The sequence below is a fragment of the Durio zibethinus genome, chromosome 16 (genome assembly GCF_047325235.1).
Source record: "Durio zibethinus cultivar Kanyao isolate XHJ-2024 chromosome 16, ASM4732523v1, whole genome shotgun sequence".
In the NCBI taxonomy this organism is placed as follows: Eukaryota; Viridiplantae; Streptophyta; class Magnoliopsida; order Malvales; family Malvaceae; genus Durio; species Durio zibethinus.
This window is the reverse complement of record NC_143177.1, coordinates 20450674-20477606: the sequence shown is the minus strand read 5'-3', so window position 1 is coordinate 20477606 and position 26933 is coordinate 20450674. Positions and strand designations below refer to the sequence as shown.

The 26933-nt window shown below is 31.7% G+C and overlaps 4 protein-coding genes across 7 annotated transcripts; 1 reads left to right on the top strand and 3 right to left on the bottom strand.

The window, feature by feature from the left end:
* Positions 1–8957: 8957 nt before the first annotated feature.
* On the bottom strand, positions 8958–15083 carry LOC111294756 (UDP-rhamnose/UDP-galactose transporter 2-like). The gene is made up of 5 exons (XM_022888143.2): positions 14828–15083; positions 12824–13008; positions 12447–12647; positions 9635–9796; positions 8958–9506 (listed from the first exon to the last, which is right to left on the bottom strand). The coding sequence occupies exons 1-5, from the start codon at positions 14958–14960 to the stop codon at positions 9147–9149; spliced, it is 1041 nt and encodes a 346-aa protein (XP_022743878.1). The 5' UTR covers positions 14961–15083; the 3' UTR covers positions 8958–9146.
* A 1261-nt stretch (positions 15084–16344) lies between these two features.
* On the bottom strand, positions 16345–20271 carry LOC111294727 (ankyrin repeat domain-containing protein 2B-like). Of its 3 annotated transcripts, none has more exons than XM_022888122.2 (9): positions 20122–20271; positions 19998–20044; positions 19403–19602; positions 18365–18577; positions 18097–18245; positions 17774–17951; positions 17599–17691; positions 16733–16872; positions 16345–16638 (listed from the first exon to the last, which is right to left on the bottom strand). In XM_022888122.2, exons 2-9 carry the CDS (start codon positions 20032–20034, stop codon positions 16539–16541), a joined length of 1110 nt encoding a protein of 369 aa, XP_022743857.2. In that variant the 5' UTR covers positions 20035–20044; positions 20122–20271; the 3' UTR covers positions 16345–16538. The 3 variants fall into 3 exon arrangements, with proteins under 3 accessions (XP_022743857.2, XP_022743872.2, XP_022743863.2); XM_022888137.2 differs by having other exon boundaries at positions 20211–20261; XM_022888128.2 differs by having other exon boundaries at positions 20127–20211.
* Positions 20272–21337: 1066 nt separating this feature from the next.
* LOC111294692 (uncharacterized) lies at positions 21338–23290 on the bottom strand. Its single transcript, XM_022888094.2, has 6 exons — positions 22799–23290; positions 22609–22720; positions 22416–22509; positions 22124–22301; positions 21959–22028; positions 21338–21870 (listed from the first exon to the last, which is right to left on the bottom strand). The coding sequence occupies exons 1-6, from the start codon at positions 23161–23163 to the stop codon at positions 21559–21561; spliced, it is 1131 nt and encodes a 376-aa protein (XP_022743829.1). The 5' UTR covers positions 23164–23290; the 3' UTR covers positions 21338–21558.
* A 19-nt stretch (positions 23291–23309) lies between these two features.
* On the top strand, positions 23310–26493 carry LOC111294703 (3-isopropylmalate dehydratase small subunit 1-like). 2 transcript variants are annotated; one of them, XM_022888108.2, is made up of 3 exons: positions 23310–23507; positions 24573–25496; positions 26118–26493. In XM_022888108.2, exon 2 carries the CDS (start codon positions 24706–24708, stop codon positions 25483–25485), a length of 780 nt encoding a protein of 259 aa, XP_022743843.1. In that variant the 5' UTR covers positions 23310–23507; positions 24573–24705; the 3' UTR covers positions 25486–25496; positions 26118–26493. The 2 variants fall into 2 exon arrangements, with proteins under 2 accessions (XP_022743843.1, XP_089601466.1); XM_089745340.1 differs by lacking the exon at positions 23310–23507 and having other exon boundaries at positions 24564–25496; positions 26118–26266.
* The last annotated feature ends 440 nt before the right edge of the window (positions 26494–26933 follow it).

Here is a 26933-nt window from a genome sequence, read left to right as displayed (position 1 = left end):
AATAATAAGATTCAATATATGAGCAACACAACAAATATGAAAAAATTTCCCATGACATAGCAATGCACCTTTTTGATCAAGATGAAGACGTAAAAGGTTTTGCATGCTATCCATATTGCCAGCGTTATCCAAAGTAATGCTAAAAATTTTTTTCTCAATTCCCTAATCTTTCAGTAAATCATATATCTTGTTATACAATAAAAATGCAATATGTGATGGTGGCACATTTCGAAAATTCAAAACTGTACTATGTAACTTCCAATCATCATCAATAAAATGTGCAGTTAAACAAAGACATCCATCAATAGTACAAGATGTCCACATATCAGCAGTCAAAGAAATTTAACTTGAAATTTTCTTTAAGCTAGATTTAACCTTCTCTTTCATTTTATTTTGTAGTTTCAAGCAATCAATCTTACAAGTATTCCTACAAGTGGATTTGAAATAATTATTCAAATAAGAATGACACGCTCTAAGTTTAACATCCTCAACAATCTTAAATGGATATCCATGAGCAATCACACTTTCAACAATCATTTCATGAGCAACAAGTTGGTCTATTTTTTTTTTTTTCATCCATACACAGAAAAATCTATTTTGTTACATTTTTTCATATGACAACACATAGTAGACATACCTGAATAAGACCCACAAATCATAACAATCCCACAAAACTTGCATCTAGCTCTTTCTTTGGTATCATTGTTTTTTGCTTGATATACCAACCGTTCTTCAAGATCAAACGGAAAAAAAAAACAATCCAAACAATGAATTTTTTTGCCTCTTTGAAGAATTAGAAGTAGAAGTAGGTAATATGGAGCAATCTATGCTGTTAGGGCCATCATCACCATTAGAGTTTGATTTCACATATGCATCTTAACCTATTTGAAGAATAATGGAAATACTATTGTATTATATAATAAAAATAAATCATACAAATATATTAATTGCATATGCTAGAGGTTATATGGTAGCAGTATAACACAATTTAAAAATCAACACAAATACATTATTAGTTAATTGAATTTTAATTTTTTTCCCAAGCTAGAACTTCAGACTTACATTCCATAGATTACCCAATTAAAACTCCATGATTATCCCATTTAATCTAATATAGAAAGAGTATATAGTTTGAGCCTAATGTATAAGGAAATATGTGCACATGAAACATTATTGTCACCTACCAAACCTAAGAGAAGTTAGGTATGTGACAACATATAAAATAAAATTTTTCGTGTATGCATGTTAAATTATACAATCTCTTCTTTAATCATTCACTGTGATGAATAACTTCAAATTTATTTAGAAAATAATTAAATTTATCGTAACTTTGAAATGTTGCATTATTAATATCTTTAGGAAATTTGATAACTCTTGCACTAGGAAATTTAATTAAATGTATCACAACATGAAATTCAAATAACATTCCAAAGTTACTAACAAGCCATCAGTAACATTTAAACATGTCTATTTTGTTAGAAAGAAAAGCCATCAGAAAACCTCCAAACAAACCATCAGTAACATGCAAACATGTTACTCTACATATTAGAGTTTAACCTATTGTTGTTTTTTTTTTTTTTTTTTTTTTGGCTTATCTCCAGCATCATGCAACTTCGTTGGCTTCAGCAAAAAATAAAATAAAATAGAGGAAGCATGAAACACAAAGACATAATCAATCAAACTTGCTGCTACTGCTTGGGAAATTCGCTGTTATTGTTGGGCATCGTTGCTATCGCTAGTTGAAAGGGGTTGCCGTCGACTGGGAGTTTGCTGATCATGAAGGCTCATGGCAGTAGACTCAACGAAGAAGGGTGGGACTCAAGAAAGTAGATTTAAGAAAGAAACGCTTGGGGTGCACTGTTGGCTTTAGACTTAGGAATAGACTAATAGATTCATAATATGATATTATGGTGTACTCAATTTTTTTAGGCATTTTAATTTTTTATTTTTGAAAATAAGAATTGTGAGGGGTTAAGGGCCCTGTAGCGTCTCACCTTCACAACTTTGAATTATGGAAATTCTAGAAGAAGTATCCATATACGTTGATATCAAAATAAGACTAATGAATGTGTATGCATATATAATTATATAATAATATAATATAGATAAGAACAGAATGCTGAACAAATAAAATTATCATTGACATATTTACTGCAACCAAGTGTGCATGTACATGGACATGTGTTGGGCATGTAAAAAGCATGAAGCAAAAAAAATAGTGCTTCATGGACATTAATGTAATAAAAGATGAACATTCATAACAAAATTTATTGTTGAATCTAAATACCAATTCTGGTCCTGTTGCTCGACAAACATGAATCCCAAGAGCATGTAATCCAACAGAATAGAACTAAGTAGCGTCCAGCAAATATAAAAGTTGATAAGTAAATGTTAGTCCTGCCGCATAAAACTTAAGATTAGATTTAAGCATGTTTGTATTGATAGTAATTTAAAGTATAACTTAACAGTATATTATACTAGTAAATTTATAACTTAAAGTACAATTAATTATTATTGATAGTAAATTAAAGTATAACTTAACTAGTAAATTAAAGTATTGATAGTAATTAGTAAACTAAAGTATAACTGAATAGTATACTATACTAATTATTATTATTATTATTATTATTATTGATAGTAAATTAAAGTAAATTTAAGTGAGAATATGATTAATTATTATTGATAGTAAATTAAAGTATAGCTTAAGAGTGTACTATACTAGTAATAATTTTAATATAATTAATTTTTATATTTTATTAATATTAAAGTTAATTATATTTAAGTAATTTACATTTGTTGACTTTAGGTTATTAGCATTATATTAATTAATTTAATAATATCTATTATTCAATATTTTAATTGAATATTTGGTGTATACATACAATATTATTGTATTTATATAAATGTTAATGTCAAAATAATATTCTTTTGGGTAAATTATATAAAACCACCTTATTGGTTTGAGATGAATTTAAAGTGATCCCTAATATTTAAAAAGTGACACTTAATTATCTTAAGATTTATTTTATTATTTTTTTACCTAAAACCGTTACTTTTTTCATTTCTTTTTATCTTTTTCTTTTTTTTTTCCTTCTTCTTCATTATCAATTCATTCTCTCTTTCTAAAACCGAACAAATTTTCTCTCTCTAAAACCAAAAGTTCTCTATCTCTTTATTTTTTTGCATCTTTGTTATATGATTGAGTTTCCCTCTCTCAAACTTGTACTAATATGAAAATTTAAAACCACCTAAAGACCACTTTGATTGATAAGATCAGGATCTATAAACCTAGGCTGAAGGATGGCCTTATGCTTCTTTTTACCATATCCTTTGACTAAGCTTGCCCTTAAAACATTTTATTCCTTATTTCTTTTGATGGGTTTTGATGGGTATGGTTCCTTGGGGACATTTACCATTCAAATGTCACAACTGAGTTATGAGTTTCAGCATTGTTTGGGTATCTCAATATTAAAGATCTTATTTTCGTTAAAAAGGCCTTCTGGATGGTAATTGGGCCTTATGTGATACAACAATACAAAAACCAATCCTCAAATTTCAACTATATGGCAAAAAATGTTACCAAACAATGGAGAGAAGGTGAAGAATGAACCTGGATTTTGTGATCTTTGAGAAAAGGATGATCAAAAGCTAGCTGGCGAGATATGTGAATACAATCTATATGATTCCCATCCCGGCTCTGTATATAAAAAGTGTGATAAAGAAATACATTAAAAACCCTTTAATACTCGATGCATTCAGTACTAAATTTCTTTATTTCCACAATATCAATGCAGAGAGAGCAGAAAGGAGATGATCAAAACCTAAATGGTAGCTTCAAAAACCTTATTTTCACGAAAAATTTAACTACCCATCAATATTTATTTCCAGTTTGGTTACTATCAAAATTGCTACCATTTATCAAGTTTTTTTTATTTTAGAGAACTTCATTTGCCTGGTTTTAAAAAGAGAATTTGTTTAATTTTAGAGAGGGAATGAATTGATAATAAAGAAAAAGGAAAAAATAAAAACAAAGAAAAAAATAACACTTTTGGATAAAAAAATAAAACAAATCATAAGATAGTTAAGTATTACTTTTTAAACCTTATAGGCCACTTTAAATTCACCTCTAACCGTAAGGTAATTTTATGTAATTTACCTTATTCTTTTTAATAATATCTATTATTCAACTATGGGAAATTTAATTTTTTTAGCTTTTATTTGAATTTGTATGATGAACTAAAAAATAATGAATAATATTTAAAGATAAAATTAATATATAATATATATTTATGTAAATATGTTATTTTTAAAATTTTAACATTAACATTTTTGTAATATTTTTATTTAATTAAATAAAAATAAAATTAATCCTTAATTCGAAATTACAAAAATAAGTTTATAACTTATAAAATTTAGAAATTTTTTTTTGAATTCGTCTAAACAATAAGGCTACCCAACTTGAATCGAACCAAATCTAAAATAGAATGTATATAATATAATTCGAATTTGAAATTATTTAAATCTAAAATTATTTGAATATGAAAAAATTTAAATTCAAAAATAATCAAATTCAAAAAAATTTATATCCGAAACTATCCGAACTCGAAATGAATCCTAACCCAAAAAATCCAAATCCAAAAACAATTCAATCCGAACCCATTCGAACCAACTCATTTGCCACCTTTAAAAATCAGTGGGCTTCAATTTCATCTTGAGATTTAAGCCCAAAGAAAGGCCCTATAATGCTTATTTATTTTTTTTTTTATTTATTTCATTTACTTCTTTTATCTTTTATTTTATATCTTATATTCTTAGAAAGTCAAGAGTAAAAAAAAGTAAAAAAAAAGATCAAAAAATAATGAAAGAAATCAAATTGAAAAAATTTTGGGAAGATTGCAAACTTAAGAATCAAGAATAGGCAAGAAATTGGAAAGACTTGGGCTGTAAGAAAATACAAAAGAAATCTAAATTGAATATGCTTATAAAATTGATTTCCTGAATATTTTTTCATTAATTCGAGGCCTAAAAATTTTGGCATTTGATTACTATATAAATAGTAACTAATTTATTGAAAAGGGAACAATTGGGAAGAACAATCAAGGTGAAACCTAGCAAACAGAGAATAATTCAAAGGAACCCAACGAAAGTAATTCATCAGAAAAACCCAGTTTGATAATCAATGAGATAGCCACAACCCATAAACATCAGTTTATAAATAATTGGTGTCGAACTCTGAATTGATGGGTAAAATCATGAAAATATAAAAGAAGAAAAAAAATAATTAAAGATAAAGATCGAGAGTTTTTTCAATGTTTACGTTTTGACGTTCAAGTTAAAGATTAATTGAAAAAAGAAATAAAAATGAAGAAATAGAGAGTATAAGAGTGTAAGATGTTTATATAGTATCTGGATAATACTACTTATAATCAAGGATGAGAGGTTTTAGGATAATTTAGATTACCCACAATCAACCTTATAATTAGGATGATTTACCAGACTAAATTAATCTAAAGGTCAATCGTTCACTTAAAAAGTGATAAGTTAATATAAAAAGAAGAATCTTTTGAGTAAAATAATGAATTAATCAAATTGATGTGATAATATAAATATCAGATTGATCTGATATGTTAGATCATATTAAAAATTATAAATAATTTTGTTTGTCATCTAAGGAGAAAAAATACAATTTTATCTTTTGAACCTAAAAATTGTTTCCCTCGTTGAGCAATCTAAATATTAAATTGTCGAGTGTAATATCATTTTTTTATATTTTATATCAACTTGAAGTGTGCTCAATGGTACCCAATTTAACTTTGAGCAAGAGCTTTGAAATTTGCATCTTGTTGACCTAACCTTAAATCAGTAAAGTGAGCAATCGTGAGAGCCGAGGTGGAAAAGGGTTGGACTAGGCCAATTTATGTATGATTGACGTCATGACTTATGCATCAAGAGGTACCATATTCAATCATGACAAAGTGATTCATTATTGTCTGGGCCGACGGAGGACATGTGTTTTTCTTTGTTTAGAAATTTGGTTCTTTTGCGTAGCACCTGATTGATTTGATGTGTCTCAGGTGTTTGACCAATCGATAAAATGATTAATTTACCCCTTCAAAATGACATTTAATGAGTAAAGAGAAAATTGGGCGATAAAACTAAAAGCTGGGAATCTGAAGCATTGTCTGCGATAACTGTTTCGATCCAAACGGAGTCCAGAGGCTCCTTTCGTAACCAGGAAGCACCTCGATAGGGAATCTCGTCCCAAAAAAAGTCGCGAATCCCATGGACACCGTTGTTGAATAAAACAGAGCCAATTCGAGTAAAGATGCCGACCAAGCGCACCGATATGATCACCCTTGAACTGTCAAAATTATCCTGGGGAGCAGCATCAACAAGGCTTTACGTGTCTGCGGATTCTGGTACGGCAACAGGAGGAGCGGGGATGAATCTAGATCGTTGATTTTGACTGGGAACTGTGATGGAAAAGGGGAAGATGGGTTGTTTTTGAAAGGAAAGGGCGGGCTTTTGTAGAGTGGTGGGAGAGGAGAGGATAAAGGTGAGGTGACGTGGGCAAGTGAAGCGCGCAATCCATGTTCTTTCCTCATCCAAATTCGCAACATGATGATAAATAAACTACTTTGAATGACAAAAATAGTTTAGCACTTTAATTTTTTTTTATTAAAAAATGATCACTTAATTTTAAGAATTTTTTTATATGATTATTTAAATATTAATTTTTTAAATTTAACCACTTAAATTTAAATAAATATTTTTTTTATCATTCAATCATTAATAATTAATAACGTATTGACGTGACATTTTTACATCAATTGTTAAGTGACATATAATACTGTCGTATCATCTAACAAGCCTCATTACTAACGTAACATTATAAAACTTAAAAGATAAATAAATTTTAATCATTTAATTTTTTAAAAGTTTTTATTGGAGTCATTCAACTTTAAGAATTTATAATTTAATCACTAATAAATAAGTCTTCAAATTTTATAAAAAAACAAAAATAAGTACTTGATATTTTTATTGCATAAAATTAAACTAAATTTTTATTTTATTGTAATTATACCATTTTAAATTTGAAAAATAAAAGAATATTATATATTTGAAAATTTTACTAAAATAATGTTATTTTACATTTTTATCATCCCACTCATCCAAATAAATTAACTAAGTATTTCATATTTCATAATATTAAGATTTAGTTTTAATTTCACGTAATTAAAAGAAGCATAGATAACAAAATAAATTAAAAATAATTTATTAGAATAAATTTTACAAACCATCGATGATTAGATCGTTATAAAGTTATGTTGAGGGTGATATCTAAATATTTAAGAATTTCATGAACAATGGTGACTAAATTATAAAAATTTAAAATAGTTGCTTAAATTTATTTGGATTAACTAAATGGCAAATATTTGAAACAATAATATTCTAGTCAATTTGATAACTGAATAATATTCTTCTATTTTTTAAATTTAAATGGTATAATTATAATAAAATAAAGTTCATAATTTAATTTCATTCAATAAAAATATTGAATGTTTATTTTTATTTTTTTATAAAATTCAATGCCTTTATTTTAGTGTTATCCTAATATATTTCAATTGATACAATAAATAATAAAATAATTTATTATATTAAATTTCATAAATATTGATGACCAACTCATTATAAATTCATAGTGACAATGAGTCATTGACAATGAAGACCAAAATATTATTAAATTTCATATTTTCTAATGTTAAGGTTTTAATTACAATAAATTTATGTTATCTATATTTCTTTTAATATTTTATTGCATGAAATTAAATTTAGGAACTTTTATTATAATTAGAATCTTGACATTATCAAATATGAAATATTTATTTGAATTTATTCAAATGGACTGAATCATAAAGATTTGAAGTAATGATATTTTAGTAATTTTTGTATTTATTTTAATAATTTTTGTATTGGATAATATTCATCCATTGTTTAAAATTAAATCATATAATTACAATAAATAAAATTTTATAATTTAATTCAATGAAATAAAAATGTCAACACATATTTTTATTTTTTTATAAAAGTTGAGGAATTATTTGTTAGTGATTTAATTGTAAATTTTTAAAATTGAGTGACCAAAATAAAAAATTTTAAAAAGTTAAGTAATCAAAATTGATTTATTTTTTTTTAAAATTTATAATGTCATGTCAATAATTTCACGTAACATCTGAAAACTAACGTAGCAGTGCGACATCAACACACCATTAATCATTAAAGGTTGAGTGACAAAAAAAACATTTATTCAAACTTAAATAATTAAATTAAAAAAATTAATACTTAATTGATTATCTTAAAAAGACTCATAAAATTAAAAGACTATCTATATATTTTACACATAACAACTAACTAGTAATCGTATTCTCTAGTTTATGTTATTCTTCTAACTTTTCACCTTATATTTTATACCTAAGACATGGAAAACAATAAAAAAAAATGGTGTGTTTTTAAATTTTGATAAAAATTAAAATATATATTTTATATTTTATATTTTATATATTAACATTACTTATAATATAATAATTTTATGATTTATATATATTTGATACAAAATAGATATAATATAAATACATAAATTTCATACTCTTAACACCATCTTACAAGATTTATGATTTTTTTTTTTATTTTATCCACAATCATTTTATAAAAATATGAAAAGAGTACATGTATCAATTATTACTATTGGGAAATAATTTAGACTTGGTTTTAAACCTTAAATTGTACAGTAAACTAGTAATTATTTTACTTAGTCTCATAACTTTTCATCACAATTATTTATATTATTTGACACAGTGCATAATTAGTGGATAAATTATAGGTGAGTTTTTCATTAGATTAAATGAATTAATTAAAATTTATCATCCCACTAATATGAAATAAATTGTGAGAAAAAATTGTTAGAGGCAATAAGTATTTTTCATTAGAAAATATCTTATACTGAAATGAATTTACTACAATAAAAAAATCGAGAATGTATGGAAAAACAATTTTAATAAAACAATAAATTTAACATTTTGTACAGCCGCTGCCCACCGCTTAGAACATTGAACAAATAAATATTTTTAGCAAAAAAAAGCACAAATCTATGCTTGAGATTTACCAAGCTCAACATCCTTGAGTGAAGAAGACCCGTCCATTTGCTGCTTCAATAGTTCAACATCTTCTTCTGAAGCATCTTCCAGGTTTGGTATAGCCTTGGAATCAGATTGCTTGTCAGCCTCAACTGCCCAACTGTAGATTACCATGCCAAGGACAGCAAGGGCCATCCCAAGTATATTTTTCAGTGTCAGCTCTGAATCAAAGAGTAGCCATCCCAATATCAAAACACAAACGGTTTTCATGTGGCCTAGAACCTGGAAAGAAGTCGCTGAGAATCGTCCGATGCACAGATACTGGCTTATATTGCAGAATACTGCTAAGGAACACGAGAGTAGTATGAAAAACTGCACATTTTTCCCAATCACCCAATTCATCGCCACATCAGTATTTTCCGCGTAAGTATTGGTACGATAAAGTATATATAAATGTGTGAAAATGGCTGCCTTGCTTTGAAGAGAGAAGAAGTACTTACAAATGCAGCTGAGGAGAGCTTGTAACTTGCCAGTAATTTGCCAGTGAGGTAGTAATCAACGAATGGACCAAGCAACAAAAGAGATAGAGCTTGGATTGGAGCTGTTTGACTAAGCAATTCAAAAGAGCCTATCGAGTACTTCTCCTGTAAAGAGCCAATTGACTAGCCACAAGAATATGATTGATCAATGGGTAGAAAAGAATCAGAGATAACATGAGAAGAAAATAAGCTTAATTGAAATAAGGATGCTTAAATGAATATGAGTAAATTAAAGGTAGAAGAGACAAAATCATAAATTAAAAGATTTTAGAAAAATTAAAAATATTTTGAATTGAAAAAAATATAAGAGAAAGTCATTCGAGATGATTTGAACATGTAAAACATAGATTTATCTGTATACTAATTAAGAGAAATGTGCTTTTAAATTTTTGAAAGACCAAAACTTCTAAAAATAAATCATGAAAGATATAAATACAAGTAATAAAAAATAATATGAGAGTTAAAAAAATTAATAAAAATATTATTTTTTATAAAAATGAGCGACATAAAAAATTTTAAAATTATGATTTAATATAATTTTTTTTTTAGTATTTCATATAATTAATCCGAGAGTTATAGAAAATAAAGCCTAGTTTATTGTTGTTATTGTTATTTAGAAAAGAATTAGAAATTGATTACTAAAACATGCGGCTTGAAAGAAAAATGATAGTTTGATATGCAACAGATGGGAGAAAGTGTAAGAGTTTTCTAAGGGAAAAGTTCGGGACTTTATTACAATTCGATTTCAAATATATGTACTTATTGACTTCACTTCCTACTAAAAATGACAGCTTAACCCGTGTCTAACGGCTTCGACCTGACCCATAAGATTGATTTATTTTTTTTAAAATTAGCTTTTAAATTGAGTTGGATCATATAATAAAAAAAAAAAAAATTTTAAGTAAATTTGTTCGATTTATTTTATAATTATTTATTTAATTTTATATTTATATTTTAAAATAATATTTTATTAATTTCAAATCAAATCGAATATGATTTTATACAATGTTAAGTTAAATATAAAAAATTTATCAGATCAGATCCGATTTGATATAAAAAATAAAAAAAAATCTTTTTCAAATTAAGTTTAGTTATTATAAATATAAAATCGGATCAGATTTAAGACGAACAAAAATTTATCTTTACCCATTATCATCTCTACTCCCTATCTAAAACCAAAACTCAGGATAGAAACAAAAATATATAATCCTGACAAAGCCTAAAAGAATAAAAACCAACTAAATAACAATTTGATAAAGATAAACTAGTGCCATGGAAGTTGGACACTTATTATTCAAGCCATAGCCTTCGTTCTAACACAATCAGTTAACTGATATCGTGTACAAATGATCATAATTTACTTCAATTAGAAATAATTTTTTATCCTTTGCATATACAGAAAGGTAACTCATCTTCTTATTGTTAAGATTTTGTAGCCATGATGATCTTAATTTAAACAACTCTATTCATTAATCATACGAAAGATCCTCAAGAATCTAGATCACTACAGGCCATGGCAGGAAATAGACAAGTTTGAAGAACAGTAGATGAGACGTGGCTCATGTTTTAAATAACCAAACCAAGGCTCCGTTAGGTAGTCATGACAATGATTTTCCAAGTTATTTTTCGTGTTTTCCTATGTTTGGAGTGGCAAAAATATTATGGCCAACAGAAAATACTTTCAAGTCAACAAAAAATTAAAACAGAACATGCGGAAATTGTGTTCCGCTCGTCTGTAACGGAAGACAATTTCCAAAAGTTTCCCCTGACAAACCCACCACTGTCTCTCAAACTTTTAACTCTTTCACAATCACAAGTCACCATATTCTTCACCTTTTTTGTTCTTCCATTTCCTTTGCTTTCTATCTTCTATTTTGTTCGTGGGACATCAAGCATTAAAGGATTCTTAGATGTTTCAGCTTTTCTTTTTTTTTTTTTGGCCAAAGCTTTGTCTCAGCTTCAAAATTTTATTTTTCCTTCATGTCGTTCAAAAAAAACCCATAAGCATCTCCAAATTTTTATCTCTTTTCCTTGAATTCTTCCATATACTTTAGGTTTTTATTTTTTTTTCACAACCACCATAAAAACTCAAAGATCTCCATAATTCTCCATCCTTTTGTTTTGTTTTTTAATCTTTCTTTAATTGTTCACAAATAATTTTCGTACTTCAAAAATAAAAAAACCACAAAAGTCTTTAGCTAAAGTCCACTACCCACAAGTAAAAAGCCTTCAAATCTAACGATTTTGATTGGGTTTTAATCAATTTGAAGTAGGTATCATGAATTGATATGAATTTGTATGAGTTTTTTCTTAAATTTTTATGAATATGCATATGGTTGAGTTTTGAGTTGATGGATTTGTTTTTGATAAAATCATGAAAAACTTTGATAAAAGATTATGATTAAAATATGAAATATTTATGAAAAGTGCTAAAATCATTAAAAAAAATTTCATGAATGCTGGTGGAAAATATTTTTGGTTACTGTCATCCCAACAGCAGAAAATATTTTTCATAAAATTCTTCAAACGGTAGAAAATATTGTTTTTTACAAAAAAAAAATTTCATGAAAAATATTTTACTTCTAGAAGTTATTTTCAGGTTATAAAACGGTGCCTAAAATGAAAAAAATGGTTTCAAAATATCAGCATTTATTAGATATAAACTGCTATAATGGTTTGAAGGCTCTGCACCGTAATCAGAAGTCGATTGAATGGATAAATGATAAATGCTTTCAAGCGGAACAAAAAAACATGTAGAATAAGAAATGCTTACAATTTGTTGCAAGGAGGTGGACAGGACAGCGACACAGGCACAAACAAATCCTTGTGCGTTAACTTTTACATCAGTAACTGTACAAACACCGACACCAACCACCACCACGATGACTGCAATCTTGACTTTGCTTGAGTAGTGTTTACCGTGGAGAATCCATTCCATCACACAAACAACTGGAATCATACTTAGCTTTGAAATCTGTATCATAATGGTAAACGTCAGTATTAGCTTTGAAATCTAAATCACAATGATCATGACGAAGATCTGAACTGGAATAAATAAATATATATATATATATATATTGTGTAATTAGGAAAGAAACTTACTATTGATCTTTTTTATTTTTGCTATAGCATTTACTAGTGGTCACTTACCTGGTAAAATCCAACTGAATTCAGCATGAGGCTTAGGTTCATCCCGGTGATTGAAGTATTGGCAAAGATTGAGAACCAAAGAAGCTCCCACAAAGGAACCTTTTTTCTTGTTGAGTAACTAGTGGCATTAGACACCAAACCGACTAAGGCAGTCATAGAGAAGTGGAACCCAGTTAAAGTTGTTGCTGCAAAAGCAGGAAATTTTTTTAGATTTACACACACGCACAGAGAGAGAGAGAGAGACCAAAGGACTTAAATCTACTGCATTCCAGTGTGACTGCTGGCCAACACTTGGCAACACCAGTCCAGATGGCCAAACTACTATGAAATGTTAAAAAAAAAATCCAATACCAGAAAATAAACAGTGCCTGTCTCAGATTTGATAAATTTGGATGAAGCATATCTATTAATTTCATTGTCAAAGATTAAATTGAACTTTGAGGTTGAATAGAAAGAGATTATCGAGATTCTGGAAAGTTAATAGTCATCTCAACTCATCATCCCATCAAACTTTCAAAACTTTTGAAGTTAAGGGAACAAACTAAAGAGGATTACAAGCAGAAGCATGGACTTGGTTGTCCAAGAGTTACTGAAAAAATATTGCTTCAAACATGGTAGATCGCTATTACTGAAGACAAGCAAGCAATACTAGAGATTCCTATCAGTAATCAAAGTGGTTCTGATAAAATGGTGCGGCCTCATACTGATGAAGGGCATGCACAGTAAGATCTGGATAGACAGTCATAAGGAGATGGAGCATGTTAACAACAGACAACCTACTCAGCAAAGTATGGAAAGAGATTTGGAGTCTGAACGTGCCTAGCAAGATCAAGGTATTTCTTCGAGAGTACTTTCAATGCTATTCCCACAAAGAGAAATCTATGGAAAAGGAAGTGTACAGATAATCCTACCTGTTTGGTTTGCTAGTAGGAAGAAGAAACAGTTGAGCACATGCACTTAACATATGGGTGAACTAGGTGGTGTGGACGGAGGCAGTTATGGCTTAAAAATAGAGAAAGAAAAGGTGCACAGTATAATCTAGATGCAGATGCAGGCAACGAAAGGGGATCAAACAGGATCAAGGGGTTCCAGAGGTGTGGAATTGTCCAGGTGAAGGATCATAGAAAGTTAATGTTGATGGTGCTTTCTGCCAGAATCAAGGAAAGCAAGGTTCGGGGTAGTGGTAAGAAATGATAGATGGAAAGGTGTGAAGTTAGTGTTGATTCAGCTTGTATGGACAGCCACCATCCTCTCTGGTTTTTGTTTTGATCAGAGATGGATTTCCCGCTCCCCTTAAATGGGATGTTTTAGAGATTCCGAGGTGTGTCTGTGCTTTGTGTTGATGTTGCAGAACTAAATTATTTTTGCATTAGTAATAATACATCTTTTCTTGCAGCCAAAACAAAACCATCGGAGATTTCATAGTTCTAACTGGCAGCTCCGTTTAGAGGGCAGCAAGTACTCTTATGTCCTAAGAAAAGATCCTTAAAAGTTGAAATGATATGCATTATAACTAAGCCTTTCAGGATAAGATCAGCATTTACAGTTCCAGAATTCATGGTCCAAGTTAAAGCAAAGCGGCGCTGAAAAATGAAAGAAAATTAAGGAAAAAGGGATCAATGGAGTCTATCTAATGTAATTTGCATTTCAAGAACTTTGTAATGCAAAATTAAGCTTTAGTGAATTGAGTTTCTTCTTCTTTTTTCTTCCCCGGGAAACAAGACATCTGTGAGGAAAGAATCCATTTTTGCCCAGAATCCCATTCAGGCATAAGAATCAGCAAATCAAAATTTTGAGAAATTGAGTGAAGATAATGATATAACATTCAGGGGATCTGCCAGAGATTAAAAAAAGAAAAGGGACATGCAGTGACTGGCGACAAGAAGGGAGATTGAGGTTGAGAAAGTGTAAGTTTCCAGATCTGAGATTAACAAAGGCAGGACTTAAAAAGTGTAGGAACAATCAGGTAGAAAAAGAGAAGGTTGAAGGAGAAGAGAAACTGACCAAAGACGAAGGCATAACCGCTAGGGGACATGAGCTGCTTGTTGACCATGATAATGCCAACAGAGCTGACAACGTTCATAGCCCAAGCTCCCACATCTGATACGGCTGATGACTGTTTCTTCTCTGTCCCCATGTCTCAATTGAAACTGATGTTGGCGCTTTGTTTGACTCGAAGACAGATCTGAAACTCCACTGTGCACTCTCCAGCTCTCTCCCCACAGATGCTAATCAGGCCAGAACCCAGCTGATACAAGAAAAGAAAAGAAAAATCTACTATATAAAAATAACGGCCGTAATAATCCCTTAATAGGAAACGTTAAATCCGTTTGTGATATTTAAAATATAACATTTTTAAAATTAATATTTAATGAATAGAAATTTACAATTAAATATTTAAATTTAAATTTAGTGAAAAAATAAAATAACTTACGGGATTAATACCTTTGTTAGTAAACAAAACGTTATTTGTGAGTTCAAGTAAAAAATATATATGTTTTCTTTTTAATTTTCAATTTGAAATAAAAAAATTAAAATCAAATTTCTTTTTAGAGAACTTTGAAATTAAAAATAAAAAACAAAAAATTCAAAATATAAAATAAGAGAAAAAGGAGGCGGTGAGACAAGGGAGGATGAAAAGAAAAGAAAGAGATGCGAGGAAAAAGCAAAGGCTGACGTGGATATGTTCCGGACTATGCAAATTGGCGGCTTACTCTTTTTCCTCTCTGCTTCTGCTTTTTTCCTCTTCTCCCTTTGACTTTTTTTTTTTTTAATTTGTTTTTCTTGAGATTTATACGTTGACGAATAATTTAAGGTGACATTTTTATGCTTTATTATTAATTAAATCACGTAAATGTTGACTATTACAGCATTGATGATTCATGAAATAATTAAATTTATGAAAACCAAATTTAAGTATTTAATTTATTTAATTATAAATTTTTATTTTTAAGTATCAACAGTATAAAAATATATAGTATCAAATACCAAGAGATATAATAGAGATAATACAGGGGAGGGAAGGGGACCGGCCAGGCCAGGTCAGCAAGTCCAACTTCAAGTCCTGCGACGGGTTATACTATTATGATGTTATTATTATTAATTAAAAGTAAAGAGACAAAAATGATTGGATTGACCTTTTTTTTTTTTTTTTTTACAATTTTTCTCGTGGTTTTCTGCTTTAATATATTTTTTCTTGTTCTCTTGGCTCTCCTAGCAGACAGCATGTTATTCACGCATATGTCGCCAGCTGCTTTCCTCCTTTGCTACATAGCTAAATTGCACACGTTAACAAATTCCGACTCCTCACTTGATACGCACTTCATTCCTAAACCAAAAAGCTGGTGAATACCAACTTGTCATCCAAAGTTGAACCTTCAATGCTTTTCTTTACTTTGATTAACAAAAACAAACAAAATAAAAAGGTTCTTTTTCATTATACAAGCCTTCAATCTTGATTAAATGAACATGTGGACATGTTGGTGTGTGGTCCACATGGTCCATTCCCCACATTGAAACTATTTCAGGAAATAAATTTGAAATACTAATTTAAAAAAAAAAAATTTCCAAAATGTAGCAACCAGACAGCATAGACAACGAGTCGGGTAGTGATCACAACCCCATACTGATCAAAAGCAAATTTGTCTCATACAATAGTGACTGCCTATATAACATGCTAGACCCAAACATACAGGTGCCATTGCCCCCTCCCAACTCACAGGAAGGCATCCTTCTCCAGCAACTTTAGTACATCATTCTGATTGTTGAGCTTGGCGACATCGATGGGAGTCTTGCCATCCATGTTTTGGAGAGTGCTGCAGTAAGAAAGAAGAAATTACATTTAAGAAAAATATCAATATAATCATAAGAGGTCAGCATCAATAGTTAGCCGACATTTTGTTTACTTACACAGCTGCGCCATTCTCCAGTAGAAGGGCCACACAGTCTTTCCTTCCATAACCAGCTGCATAATGAAGTGCAGTATTCTTATTCTTGTCCAAAGCATCCACGGTTGCTCCAGCTTCAAGAAGGATTTGAACGCATTTCACCTAAAATAAAATCGAAACTTTATCTGCTTTACCCCCGGATAATAAACACGATATCAAACCCATCCGTTTGCAAGGAAATTCCCAAAACTGAAGAAACATAACCTAAAACTAGCCCGATAACCCAATAATCTAATCTCCTATAAAATCATGTAAACTGCTAGACTATATCTATTTCTTTTTTGTTCTTTTGCTATGCACTTCCCTGTCCAAATTTGGTACAATCAATGTATCTCAAAAATAAATTTATCATTTATTAAAGAGATTCTCGATATAGATGGCAAAAAGAACCATTAAACCAAGAATCAAGCCCAAGTTAGTAGCTGACAGATTCCAGGATACACTAATAATAATAATAATAATTCATTAAAAAAAAGAGCAAAGCCTGATTGATTTTGTCTAGATATATATAAACTTTTTCCCCACTGCAAAGGTCACAAGATGAGATGCTACAAGCAAAAGGATGCCTTAAGGGTCCAAGTCCTACCGTCCCAAACTGCTTTTGACAGTCTATTAAGTAGACTGTCTATCCTAAAAGTAACACCAATAAGGCTATTAGGTCCTTAGTGCATTAAGGACTGCAATAATTATTTATGATACAAAGACACTAGAGACTGGTACTGCACATTTGTAGACAATTATTCATTAAAACTATCTGGGAGGGAGGGAGAGAGAGAGAGAGAGAGAGAGAGAGGAGGGAAAAGACATCCCGATATAAAATTATTATACCTCACCATATCCACATGCAAAATGCAATGCTGTCCTTCCCTCAGAATCTTCTTCATCCTTGTCAGCACCAGAGGCCAGTGCAGTTTTCAGACCCTAAATCATGAATACAGTCAAGATTTTCTAGATTATATCTGGAAGGGGAAGAACATAAGTACAAACATTCATTCTCCCATACCTCAACATCACCAACACTAGCACAATGATGTACAATTGGCTCATCCTCATTTCCTACTTCATAATCTTCATCTACTTCATCTGCTGCAGGGTTACCAGCAGAAGTGGCTGCATCTCCTGAAACTGGAAGACCCATTGCTTCACCCAACTTCTGCAGAACGTCTTTATCATTCCAGTACCTAGACCAGAAACCTTTTCTTTATTAATTTACTGAAGAAATAGTTGAATGCACACATCCTACACACATTCTAAAGAAGAAAATGTTATGCTCACAAGCTTATGTATTTATGATGCTCATACTCTCCTATTATTTTGATCACCCACCTCATCATTGTTGTGGGACCTCCAGTCTCTATTTCTTCTAGAATATGTTTCAATGATGGATCTTCTTTGATACGTGCCATCCTTTCCTCAATCTGCTCTTTCTGTTGTGGATTAGTCAAACCGTCAAGCATGCTAGACATAGCTGGATCCTGAAGAAAGACGAACCTAAAATGTCATGTACCAGAAGTAATTTTCATGTAATGTAATACAAGCGTAAGACTAAAAGAATCATGCAACCACTTAAACTGACACCTGAGCACACATATACCTGCATTAATGCATTACCAAGGCGCTCAGCCATGGTCACAAACTGAGGATTCTGCATAACCTGTTGCATAGTTGAATAGTACTGTTGTGCATCAAACTGCGGCATACTCTCTTCAATCGCTGCACCTTGAAACGTTTTAGTAAGCTGCTCAGCCATTTGGTTAAATGAAGGATCTTTTGCTATCTGCTCAGCTAGTTCCTTGATGCTTGGATCCTAAGAAACCAAGATGGTTAACATCCATAAGCCATAAATTAGAATGTGTCTAGACTTAAAAGACAAAGCTGTTAGGGCCTCAAAATTGGGAAAAAAAAAAAGAAATATGAGATTAATATCAATCTCAAATCAGTTACAAGAATAACAAACTTCAGAACATGCCCAATCTCGAATCAGCCAAAAAGTCAAAGACTTGAACTCAAAACAACCTGAACCTGAGACTGATCCAACCCAATGCCATAATAATCCAAACTTAATACTAAAATTTTAAATTAATGACTTTTTTTATTACAAATTTATTACCTATTTTGTTCTAACCCGAACTCAAGAAAACCCGATTAAAAACGACCCAAACCCAAAACGATGCAAAATAACTCAAATCCAAAATGACTCAACCTTAAGCTGCCGTTTGCCACCTCTACTTGACACCCCATTCTGGATATGTTGCATTGAGTCCCATAATCCAGATCCAACAAATTTTAATATCCCTTGTATAACAGCAACTACAGACAAATTTACACTCTTTATCTAAGCTTCAAAAATCATCAATGGACACTGTTCTATTCTATAAGTTCCCAGCCCTTAATTACACTTCTGAAAACAGTCTATCGATGAGATTAACCGTAAACCTTAAGATGTTCTACTACTGCAGCATTAGCAAGGATGCATAGTAAAAGATGAGCTAAGATGATCAAAAGGTAAACAAATCAGTAACTTATCAAATGGTGATCAAATCAATAACTTAAAGACTATTGGGTTTTTCATTCAAAGAAACGATTCACAATAATGCAAAGATGAATTAAAATAAAAAGGAGAAAAGCTTACATTAAGAAGGCCACTCATGGCTGAGAAATCAAACGGATTGGGTGGAGCAAACCCAAGTCCAGGCATTGGGGCAGGGGAAGCTCCAGCCTGTGCTGGTTGTGACACCCCAGTGGAAGTTTCTGGTTTCGAAGTTTTGTTCTCAGTGGTGGATGTTTCTGGTTTCGGACTTTTGTTCTCCATTGTCAAAGTCGATTTCTCATCTAACAAAGACAAGGGAAACATGAAGAACAACCAACTTATCAGTTTACTATACTTTCTCAAACCAAGTCCTATAGGAATCCATCATCGTTAAACTCCAACAAAACGAAATTAATTAATCCCTAGCAAATAAAATCCCTAAACAATACCTAATTTAAGTAGTAAAAAGGAATACATTACAAGATATTATTGACAATACCTAGGAAAGATAGCTTTTTTTTGGGATTCGAAAATCAGATCAATTCAATACCTAAACTTAGTAGTAAAAGGGAATAATTAGAATAAGCTGAAAGAGTAAATTCATTTAACCAGACGGAGCTCGGATAGATCTCAGAACAAATCCCAATCCAATTTAAAAGAAAAAGAACAAAGAAAGCGAATCTGAGATTAAACTCACCAGCTGCAGTGGATTCCTTCTGCAAATTGGAAGCCATGGGGGAATAGCTGAATTAAAGGATTGAAAAACAAAGTGTTAGAAATGAGTATTTAAAATAAATTTTGATGAGAAATTATAATGAAACCTTGCTTTGAGAGTTGCCTTCTTTTTTGCGGAAGTGAAGAAATTTCAAAAAAAAAAAAAATGAAAAGATAATAAATAGAGAATCGAAACCCTCTGTGACGAGTAACGCTCAATTGGAGAGGAGCCAAAGGAAGAGATGAGTTAGTGGGCCATCTCAATCCTCATCTTCCTCGCTATATCTCATTTTCTTCGACCCTTTTTTCCTTTGGGCCCAATGGACCGGAGCCTAAGGTTTTTTTTTTTTTTTTTTATTTGTCCACGAAAATTTCTCAATGAAATCCTGTCATTTTGCATTGTGATTTTCGTAAAATTAATTTTTTTTAAAAAAAAGATTTATTAGGTTTTTTGTATTAAAAGGGGTAATTTTGTGTTTAAATTTTCTAATAGGAAAATACCCATCTGTTTGCATTTTGCAACCAAAAAATTAAAATTTTTATGACAAAATTATTCTTAAAAAAAATTATATAATTATCTTTGCTTAAATTACTTTTGAATCATCGAACCACACACTTAATCTTTTTGTAATTTCAAAAAAAAAAAATTGCAAATTCCAAATATGTATTTCCAGGTACTTGGTAATTTACGAAAACAAAATTTCGTATATATAAATAATTTTTGAAAATACACATTTGTAAGTATTATTTATTTGGCATACAAAAATGCATGTTAAGAAAGTTTTTAATTTAGAGGATTTGTATTTCCAAAACGTTTTAGCATTTTCGAATATACATTTTCAAAAAGGTTAAAAACATTCCGTATATTTATTTTTTAAAAAAATTATAAATTTAAATGTTGATATTATTCGATTGGTTGTATTAGTAAATTTTTTAAAATGTGTTTAAAATTTGGTTGCAATTAGCATTTGGTTGAAAAAAAAAAAAAGTTGCAAATAGAATTTCCCTTTCTTATATAATAGTTATATTTTTTCAATTATGAAAAATGAAAAATCAATCAAATTTATTCTATGTTCATTCATTTTTTATAAGAATGATACTATTTTCCATTTAATCTCACTGTCATACAACAAAACACGTCTTACATAATTACATTTTACGTTGTGTTTGGTACAGAAGATGGAAAAATTTTTAATCTAATCATTGAAATTCATAACCATATGTACGCGTGCTGTTGTACATCATGCAATCAACAATAACAATTCAACGCAGAACTATATCCAGCACAAATGGAAGACCGGAAAAGAGGAAAAGCAACACTCATTTGTACAGAAAAGTGCATGGCTTGCTTCATTTACCTTTTGCGTCTTTCTGAAAAGACTCGAATGATTGAATGAAACTACTAATATATACAAGATTGAATACAACATGAGTACATGGCATATCATTTGTATATTCCTTGGATCATTTTACGAGGGATAGCATGCATGCTCTAAAAAATCTAATGCAAAAAGCCCACCTGTTTCTCGGAAAAGCAATGACTTTCATGAGGCAGTTAGTTGAGCCAACCAAGGAAGCAACTTCTCATGAACTAGGTCAGGTTTATCATCATGGGGGCAATGCCCTACTCCTTCCAACACGAAAAGGCTCACATTTGACGATTGTGAAGGCAAGGAAGAGAAGTACTTACCTACCGGCCCATCAAGAGGGGTGAAAGGATCTTGATCACCCCATAAAACTAGGACAGGTAACTTAATTCTCGGCATCAATTGCACAGGGTTTGGCCCTGGTGGGCCTGTTATAATTGAGACGAAGGCATCAAGAGCGCCTTCATCATTTGCCGGTCCATTGATGATCTGCATTTTTCAGGTAAAAAACATCAATAGCAAGTTGATGTTAATAGCAGACCATAGACTACATACAGCTAGAGGAGTACACCTGTACCTCAACCAGTTCATCATCCACAGATTCTTTATTTCCATAAATAGATAATAAAATATTCCTTAGATTATCTCTGCATTAAACATAACAACAAAAGTACACATAAATACCCTGGCAGGCATTTACAATTGAATTTCAGAGAAGGAATGTTTGAACTGAATAGAATACCTTTGCTTGGCCCGCTCAAAGACTGCTGTGGCAATTCTTCTTTGCTTCAATAAGAAATCAAACAACAAAAGCAAAGGTAACAAGAGCTTGATCCTCCAATCATCAACAATCGCCTTGTTGTTCATCCCACCAGCACAATTTAACAGCACAAGCCCTCGAACCAGGTTTTGACTAGAGTCTTGTCCCAGGCAGTACAGTCATCAAAAACTAGAAAGGTTTTCTAATATTGTTTCATAAACAACAAAGCAAGCCCAGGATATTCTATCCTCCAAAAGAAAGAGTTTTTAACTACCTGAGGCAGCTATCAAACACGCAAGACTTCCAACAGAGTTTCCTATCAACACAGTAGGCTTCTGAACAACTTCATTCAAGAAATCTAATATCAACTGTGTACAATCATATTGAGATTAGAAGGATTAATTTTGACTAAAACGTTGATCCCATACCAGAAAATCATCCCACTTTTTAATTGCTTAGTTGCATACCTGAGCCCAAGCTTCCATGGTATATGAGAAACCCTGTGGCTTATCTGAAGCACCAAAACCGAGAAGGTCAATAGCATAGACAGTGTGATCCTGAGCCAATGTGCCAATATTCCTACAAGAATTGTTAAAACAGTTGAAATACTACCATTATCAAAATAATTGAAAAACATTATCTTTCCACTTGGGTTACCTGCGCCAATGAGGAATGGAGGCACCAAACCCGTGAACAAGAAGCAGAGGAGGATTGGCTTCTGCATTTGAAGAAGAGGAAGAAACAAGGTAATTGATGAAGTACTGGCCTTTCCATTGCCACTTACTGCATTTCTCCTTTATCTCGCTCAACCCTAACACGCTGCCACCAGACTCAAGGGATTGGTCACGGTAGCAAGTGATCAAACTACGGTTGCCATAACCAAGACCAAGAATGGGGGGCTTGTTACTGTAAAGCCGAGGGAAAGCGAGGTTTCCTCTGAATCTGGGTCCTCTATCCTTCCTCTGCTGAAGGGAATGCAGCGGTCGTAGCCGGACCACATCATGAAGAGCCGCGGCTGCCATCTTTTTCCTCTGTTCTCTCAGTCACTCTATCTCTTCCCCTCAATTTCCTTCCTTTACCATATCCCGGCTTGTGGCGTTGGTTACGTTTGGACTTTGGATTGCTCTCTCACTTCCTTTACTACTCTTTTGGCCCTTATTGCCCCCCCACCCCCTCCAAACCAAAAATAAAAAAAAGTTGCTTTTCCTATCTTACCCATACAGTGTCATTTTTTTTACCATCAAGTATCCACCCATTCTTTGAGAAAAAAACCCTTCGGAACATTTTAGAGCCGCCATTTACTGACTTTGCTGCGGAACCCGTATGCGCCATCAAGCTACCGTGACCATTTCCACCCTGATCAAAGGTATTTCCTTTACTCTTCTTTGACCCTCTCTTTTCTCTATCTCCTTTTGCATGCTTCTTTGTGGTGGTATAATGTCGTTGAAATCCTTTAATACTTTGCTTTATCTTAAATTTTGGGTAGTTTTACATGGGTAGTGTAATATGAAGGAGTGGATTGTTTGAGCAATTGGTTAATATAACATGAATTTAGGGTGTGAAACTGCTGAAAGTATAATCTTGATTGAATTTAGATTTTATAGACAATTTTCCTAATTTCTGATTTAACATTTTTCTGTTTCCTGTTTCTCACCTTCCATCTCTGGATTTATCTGAATCTCCTGAATGAGGAATCTTTCGGCTATGCTGTTACTCCTCTTTGATTAATACTATTTTTTTTAATTACCCTTTTGTACTTGTGAACTGCATGTAATATTTTGTTAGGATGCAGCTAATTTCCAGTCACTAGTTGAAGCCATTTCATATGATATGTTTAGGAAAGAGTAAATGATAACAAGTGAAAGTTTGAAATAAATATATTTAATTCCATGACATTTGTAGGTAAATTAATTATGTTTGTGCACTGTCCATCAATCTTTGAGGGGAAGTTGCCTTCACATTTCTTAATATCACCAAACAAAGTTGCAAATATTGATTTTTACGCTGAAGCATGGAGTAGGATCCTTTTCTTTAAGTTTCAAAACTTTGAACTTTTACTAGTAACCTTAAATTTCTTTACTTCTCTTTTGGGCACGAGAGAGAGGCAGGAGATTATGACTGGGAAAAACCACTGTTTTATTGTCATGTAATTTTTGTTTTTAAGAATGATTACTCTAGGTTTTTTTTTTAAGCAAAAAATAAAATAAATACTAATCAATTGTGGTTTATAATTTCAGTAGTGTATTCTGCCCATTTATGTTTTTACATGGAAAAAGTTTTGAATATATGTACATGTGGGCCGATATTTAATGTGTGTTTATACATTTGTATCTATTATCATGTATATATATTGGTATATATTTATGGAAAATATTTCTCAATTTACTGTCTGATTGTGCCTTCAGTTCCTTACGTAACCATTGCCTTGCAGAATACTCTACATCGCAGAACATTGCTTCATATTCGTGGTGAAATTTGAAGTTGGTATCAAGCATAACTCTCAGCACAAAGCTAACACATAACCATCCTTGTATTAGACTGTATTAACACCAAACATTCCAATAATGGCTGCCTATTTGTCTCATGTTTCATGCTCAGCCACCTTTACCTCCTCGGCATCAAAAAACTCATTCTCCCCATCTCCTCTCTCCCCTTCCTCCATCAAAGTCCCCACCTTCTCCCCTTTGACCGTCAAACCCTTCAGTTCCATGTTCACCCCACATGCGGCACATGCCATCACCCTTACTGCACATGCCACCTCCACACCCTCCTCTATTCCTTCTGACACCTCATCAACAACAACCTTCCATGGCCTTTGTTATGTCATTGGGGATAATATTGACACAGACCAAATAATTCCTGCAGAATACCTTACATTAGTTCCATCAAACCCAGATGAGTATGAGAAATTGGGCTCATACGCTCTTGTCGGCCTCCCTTCATCATATGCCACGCGTTTTATTGAACCAAATGAGACTAAGACAAAATACTCCATTGTGATAGGTGGTGCTAACTTTGGCTGTGGGTCCTCACGTGAGCATGCACCTGTGGCACTTGGGGCTGCAGGGGTGAAGGCAGTGGTGGCTGAATCATATGCTAGAATATTTTTCAGGAATTCTGTTGCAACAGGGGAAGTTTATCCATTAGAATCAGATGTGAGAATATGTGAGGAATGTACGACTGGGGATGTTTTGACAATTGAGTTGGGGAAGAGTCGTTTGATCAATCATACCACTGGCAAAGAGTATAAATTAAAGCCCATTGGGGATGCAGGGCCAGTCATTGAGGCTGGAGGGATCTTTGCATATGCAAGGAAAACAGGAATGATTCCATCTCAGTCTTAAGTAAAATGCAGGTACATCTTTGAGTTCTTGTATATGCATGTTGTTTCTTGAGGTATCAGATGATGTGAATGCAAAATACAGGACAAGCTATGTAATTTGATTGCTCGTGTCTAGGTCATGGAAATAGTTTGATGATTGCTTATGTTTCATATGTAACCTTTGTTAGAAATGATAAGTTTATATATACACATATATATATGACACGTAGGCAAACTGAGTTAATAATATTAGTGTTTGGACTAATTTGGTATACAATTTGAAAGTTCCAAGTACAATTTGATAAAGTCATTGACTAGTACTTCATTCTGGATGCTTATCATGAATGCGCTACATATCCTACTGTCTTTATACACCTGGTTATGCTGTCTACTACCTGCTGAGAAAAATGCAAAATGCTGACACTTGTAACCAGCATCTATGGCTTATGGCTATGGATACCTGGCTGTTTGCATTCTGTAAATCTGTTGCATCAACTAAAAGAACTGTGAAGAAGATGAATTTGCTTGTTCAGATATTTGAATTTATTTCAATATGTTATCCAAAAAAGAAAAGATTTTATTTCCGTATGCTTCTTTGTACCATTGCCACTTTGCATTGTGCAGAATTTTAATTTTTTTACTCTTGATTTATAGGGGATTTATAGGAGGAGCACTCTATTTTGGCTTCTTAGATTACTGGTGACACAAGTTATTGGCTCCTAATTGTTTAGGCACCTGAGATTGATGCTCTCATCCTTTTTCTCTTGTATCATCCCGCTTCTGTTGAAAAATATTTGCAGTCATTTCATGTTTTCATATTTGTATCTGTTCTAAGCTGAACATCTAGGCAGTTGTTCACACAGTCTAATATTCTCTTTGTTTGAGGATCACCCTAGTTTCTATCAATGTTTTAGAATAAATAAGTGTCATTGATCTTTTAGTTATTAAATGTTGTTAAAGTTTTACGTATAGGCAGATAATCTAATGGTTCAGATTGAATTATAAAGCTTCATACCTGCTGTTTTTGGTAGCATTGTAGCATTATTATTTTTAAAAAAATCTATTGGGAAACTCAATATAGTAATGTAGAAAACAGCTGTTAATAGTGAGGATTATGACAAATTTTGTTATACAATTGAGAGCTAATGATTCCGTACCAATTATATAAGGCGAAATGCTTAATTTAAGATCTAATCAACCCAGATATATGGTTGGCATATTGTTGATTATAACATATGGTTTCATTATTAAAATCAAGATGAGAAGTGGTTTTGAAGAGAGTAGCTTGAAATAAAGATAACAATGGATGGTAAGGAAACAAGCTGATAGTTGTTTCACATTCCTTGTCACTGGAATTTGATAGACAGGGTAACCAATCATACGTGAAAACCCATTTTAGAACTTCCTATATTTATACATTGACATGTAAGAATCCCAAAGCCTTTATCTCATATCAAACATACCAAGCTA

Coding starts and splice junctions, on each gene's coding strand:
- LOC111294756 (XM_022888143.2), bottom strand. CDS start 14,960: ATGGGGACAGAGAAGAAACAGTCATCAGCCGTATCAGATGTGGGAGCT. Junction 13,009..14,827: donor CGGTTATGCCTTCGTCTTTG/GTCAGTTTCTCT, acceptor CTGCTTTTGCAG/CAACAACTTTAACTGGGTTC. Junction 12,648..12,823: donor ATTCAGTTGGATTTTACCAG/GTAAGTGACCAC, acceptor ATTATGATACAG/ATTTCAAAGCTAAGTATGAT.
- LOC111294727 (XM_022888122.2), bottom strand. CDS start 20,034: ATGGCTTCCAATTTGCAGAAGGAATCCACTGCAGCTG. Junction 18,578..19,402: donor CCATGAGTGGCCTTCTTAAT/GTAAGCTTTTCT, acceptor TTGGTTTCTTAG/GATCCAAGCATCAAGGAACT. Junction 18,246..18,364: donor TTGGTAATGCATTAATGCAG/GTATATGTGTGC, acceptor GTCTTTCTTCAG/GATCCAGCTATGTCTAGCAT.
- LOC111294692 (XM_022888094.2), bottom strand. CDS start 23,163: ATGGCAGCCGCGGCTCTTCATGATGTGGTCCGGCTACGACCGCTGCAT. Junction 22,029..22,123: donor TTTGAGCGGGCCAAGCAAAG/GTATTCTATTCA, acceptor TGTTTAATGCAG/AGATAATCTAAGGAATATTT. Junction 21,871..21,958: donor TGGATGATGAACTGGTTGAG/GTACAGGTGTAC, acceptor TGAAAAATGCAG/ATCATCAATGGACCGGCAAA.
- LOC111294703 (XM_022888108.2), top strand. CDS start 24,706: ATGGCTGCCTATTTGTCTCATGTTTCATGCTCAGCCACCTTTACCTCC.